The 5,071-nt window shown below is 31.7% G+C and overlaps 1 protein-coding gene across 1 annotated transcript; it reads right to left on the bottom strand.

The window, feature by feature from the left end:
- LOC107641738 lies at positions 2,269-2,726 on the bottom strand. Its single transcript, XM_021123244.1, has one exon. It carries the CDS (start codon positions 2,667-2,669, stop codon positions 2,484-2,486), a length of 186 nt encoding a protein of 61 aa, XP_020978903.1. The 5' UTR covers positions 2,670-2,726; the 3' UTR covers positions 2,269-2,483.

Below are 5,071 nucleotides of genomic sequence, written 5' to 3' on the forward strand. Positions count from 1 at the left end.
GGGTAAGGTGAGGATACGATAATTCTATTTTATTTTTATTGAATTTGAGCTTTGAGTATTAAATTGGATATATATGTGTTATGAATGTGTATTAGGTTGTGAATAAATAATTGGAGCTTGAAATTGTAAATATTGGAACTTGGAGGAAGCAGATTAGTTGAGTTTTGAGGGGCTGCCTTAGTTTTGAATAAATAGCTTTGGTCGTTACGTGGAAATCGGCCAAGGTATGGTTTAGGTTTCTTGCATTTAATATATAATGTTCTGTGAAAACTTAGGCTAGATAACCATAGGATAAGTTGGAATGCAGGTGTATGTTTAATGTTTAGTAATTTGTCGATGAATATATTTGGTTGAAGTTTATTGGATAATTAGTTATTAATTTTGGATGGTGAATGTTGTTATGTTAATTTGGAGAGAATTATGGTTGAATGTTATTGTTGATGAACATGGTTGGTTTGGTGCTTGTTGATTAACTAATGATTTGGTAAATTATTGATTTGAGGTATAACTATTGTGGAGGTTGTTGTGATAATGAGGTATTTTGTGTTAGAAGCCTAGGATTAGTGAACTATGATCTTTAGTTAAATTTTGATTGTTGGATTTGAATATTGTATGAGTATAATTGTTGATCTAAGGTAGATTTATTGTGGTGACTGTTATGATGATGAGGAAGGGTATGTTGAATTAAAAAAAAAGCAGGTTTGGACCCAAAAAGGGTGGAAAAGTCCGAGTTTTAGAGGAGATGTTGTCGAAATTTTATAAAATTTAGAGATTTTGTTTATATGATTATTTAAAAATATTTAGATTCAAAGGTTATATGGTTTGATTTAGAGTTATTAAGAAAATGAGCATGTTTTAATTTTGATTTATTTAGAAAAGAATGAATTATATTTTGAATTGGAACTATTGATGGACGGAATGGGAGGTGTGATAATGAAGGATAATGATTGAATATGATTGACGTATAATGATGAATGAGATGCGATTGAGAATGATGTGGATGTTGATGAATTATAATTGAATTATTTATATGGCTTATGAATTTGAATAATTTGAGATATGAGATTCCCTGGATCAAGTGCCGTGGCTTGCCACCACGTGTACCAGGTTGAAAACGCGATACTCTGTTGACCCTACGACGTAAGTGTGACCGGACACTATATAAATTCTCGGGAATGTTACCCCCATTGAGCAATATTGATTATTTGAGAAAAAGCTATGCATAGACTCTTGGGGATGCACGTCGGGGGACAGTCTAAGGACAATTCAGACTTGTCGGGTTGGCTAGATAACCGACAGATGAGCCTCATCAGCTATAGGACAGGCATGCATCATATGCATATTACTTGAATTACTTGCTTGTGTATTAACTGTGTGTGCCTAAATGTACTCGCCATGTTAAACGTATATTTGTTACCTGCAGTACTTGTAACCTTCTTGTGCATGCCTTTGTCTGTTTAGTTATCTGTGAAAATGCATGATGGAGTTGGAGGTATGGAGGAATGGCAGAATGGGATTTAGATTTAAGGTTAAGTTAAGTTAGGTTTAAATATCCTTAGTAAACCACCTTTTATGGCTTCTGTTAATACTTTAAGCTCTATAATCTGGGTGTCGGCGTTCTAGGATTGCCTCTGGCATTTCCAGGACCTTATATATTATGTGTGTGGCACCTTTACCATACTGAGAACCTCCAGTTCTCATTCCATACTATGTTGTTGTTTTTCAGATGCAGGTCGAGAGGCATCTCGTTAGGCGTCTGGACCCTTGAAGCGAAGTGGTTACAGGGTTATTTTGTTATGCTATGATGTGTATATATGTACTTGGTTTTCTCTCCGCATAACTTGTTCTTTTGATCCTCCTAGAGGTTTATAGAGAGGCAAGATTGTGTATATATATTTTTTGGTTTTGGGATATGTATGTATATATGTGTAAATATTCTCCGGCCAGTCTTGACTTTGCAGGCTGAGTTAGGAGCTTGTTATTTTGTATCTTTGTCATTCTATTCCTACTTCTGTCATCTTATGTTTAGTAGTTATGATTTTCTTAGCACGCAAGTCAACTCGTTCCTTGAGCGTTGCGCTTTTATTTTGCGATTTTTATTCCCTCTATTCTTCAAGGCTCCTAGCATATTATAATTCTTCTGCTATTATATATACTCATTTTATTTTAGAGGTCGTAATACCACATCACCTCTGTTTTACGACTTAAGCGTAAAGCTTTGTGTGGTAGGATGTTACAATTTCAATGTAGGATTCCAAACATGGAAGACAAAGGAAAGATAACACTTCCCATTAAAAGAGTGAAAAAAGCTCTTATAAATGCTAAGAAATATCCTCTAACACCCTTCCATTCATTTCGATATACCATATACTTTTGTTAACAAATTTATTTGACCCTAAATATCATTGAGGAAAACAAAACAAAGAAGAGATTATCATCACAGCAATATGAACCTGATTCTGGAGTAGCGCCATATAGGGGAACTAATCGTAGTTATCATCATCAAAACCCTTCTTCTTAGGCTTGCGATATGTTTCCTCAACTTGCTTTGCCTTGTGCAAGGTAGTGTCAATTAGCTTGGTAATGTTAGGAACTTGATAATTTTGAGCCACATAAATGCCACAGACTGTCCCTGCTATGAATGAGAAGCAACTCCTGATTATACCCATCAGTACCGGCTCAAGCGATTTTCTGCTGTTTAAATATCCAATATCTACAAAAATCACTGCCAGAAATCGCCATATCAGATACAATGTCCAAAACAGACTCACTTTTGTTTTTCCAAAATACATTTACACTAATAAAGCATACAATTCAATTCAGAAAAGAATTCCAAAATCTTTACAAAAAAGTAAAGCCGTCGATTGCAACTCATGATACCATCTGAATTTTACCTACACGCTTTAATATTAGAGGTTCAAATCCTGAAGTTGCTTGGTGAGATTTTCACCTTATAATTACCTATTACCCCAAAATTTCATGATCATCTTTTCAAACCAAGGTAATAATATTTATTTTTCTTTAAAATAAAGTGTATTTAGGCAATGTTTATACTATATACACCAAATCACAAATACAATGTCCATAATATTAGACCTGTGTAAAACACAATATAGAAGAGATGCTCTTTGAATCCCTATCTTCCCAAATAACCCTTCTATTTGCATAAATTGAAATGATTTATCAAGTATGAAATTCGACTGTACCAGAACATCTTTTTCTTTTCAACTTTCACTCAATCCGAAAAATAAGAAAAATTATACTGTACAATGACTGAAAAAACAAAATAAGGAACAAAGAAAAAACCGTACCGTAGCTGAGGATATTGAGTTGGATTTGAAAACTTGGGCGAAATTCCAAAACCCTAAAGGCGATGAAGGGAAGAAAGATAGTGACGGAAAACTTATGCACCGCCCTGTGAATCCCTGAATGAATTTCTGATAGTCTGATTTGATTTTCAACTTGTTTCGAAACGCACCGTTTTAGAACTTTTTATTTTTAAGAAAAATATAAGTAACAAACAACATTTTTGAATAATGTGTGAACAATGTAAATTAACATGGTTAAAAGAGCAAATTATAGTTTTAAATTTAATTAGTAGTATTAAAATAGGATGTAGTGTATTTTTATTTGATTGGTGATTGTTCATGTTCAAAATAGTTATTGTTTACCTAGCACTCTCTTTTTTTTAATATTGAGATTATGGTGGTGTTTTTAAATAACATGAAGAGTTGGCGTATTTTTTTTTGTATGGATGATCACAAATTTAAAGCGTGAATTTTAATTTCTTTTTTTTATACCACAAATCTGAGGGTGATTTGTGGTTTTATTTTTTTTTTAAAAAAAATACAAATTTGTGGTTTATAATTTTTTTTCACAAAGCTGACTCACCGATTTGTTTATCCCTTAAAAAAAGCTTCAGTTCACACAAATTTGAGAATCAGATTTTTCTATTATCCCAAATCTAATCCTAAGTTTTGTTTTCAAAACAAAACTGATCCTTCAATTTGTGAATTTCAATTTTTTTAAAAAAATTATCTCCATATCTATAAAAAACAATATTTTTTTACAATTGAGCATAATACATTTTAAATTTCCATAACTAAAAAAATTACCCACCGTTTTAATCGTGTAACGGTCAAAAAGTCAAAACTATTTTTGCTTGCGGTGCACGTTACTATACATGTGGCCAAGTTTGGTTCATGGTATGCCAACTTATCGGGGGTGCACTATAATACCTTTTCTATGCTTGATCACCCATGCTCCATCAGCGTCAAGATCACTTTTTCTTTTATTTATTTATTTTTTATAAAGTATATCTTTAATTATGGAAATACAATATATTTTATGATTGGTGGTTCATAACTTCATATTGCGACTTATTTTATTATGGTGAAAACTCATGTGCAGTTAACTTCACGTGAATTTGATAATTGAAAACCATTAAATAATTTGACTGATTTAACTATATTTTTCAACTTTACGTAAAGTTGACTGTATCTGAATTTCTACCTTTAGTTATTTTGTACCAATGAATACCTTAACTGTATAGAGAAATTCTAATTGTCAACCGATTAAATAATAATCACAAAATTAACTAGACATTATAACTTAACTTTAACCTTAAGAGACATCATTGATTTATAATTCTTAAACCAAACTTAAAAATTAAAATATATAAAATGTACAATTCTCATTTGAAATACCAATAAAAAAAGGTAAATAAATATACACCTACAATATTACAAAAGAAGAAAAGAAAATGAACCTACAAGCTAGATAAGAAATTAAGAATTAATGAACTACACCATCACCCAACTTCACTCCATGGTAATAATTCTTGCATTCAAACATATGTGGGAAAGAAGTAGCAAAATGTTCTTTGGGGTTTCAACTACACTGATGCTAAGGTAGAAAATGGTAATAAGGCTTAGGTGATAAGTCCCTAAGACAAAATTATCCCAAATTCGATCCTCAAAATTTTTCTTTCTATCTAATAATAGAAGATATAATATATAAAAAATAATTGATGAATTCTTGAAGTAAGAAAATGATACTTTATTTGTTACAA

This window comes from Arachis ipaensis, chromosome B05 (genome assembly GCF_000816755.2).
Source record: "Arachis ipaensis cultivar K30076 chromosome B05, Araip1.1, whole genome shotgun sequence".
NCBI classification, from domain to species: Eukaryota; Viridiplantae; Streptophyta; class Magnoliopsida; order Fabales; family Fabaceae; genus Arachis; species Arachis ipaensis.

Coding starts and splice junctions, on each gene's coding strand:
- LOC107641738 (XM_021123244.1), bottom strand. CDS start 2,669: ATGGGTATAATCAGGAGTTGCTTCTCATTCATAGCAGGGACAGTCTGT.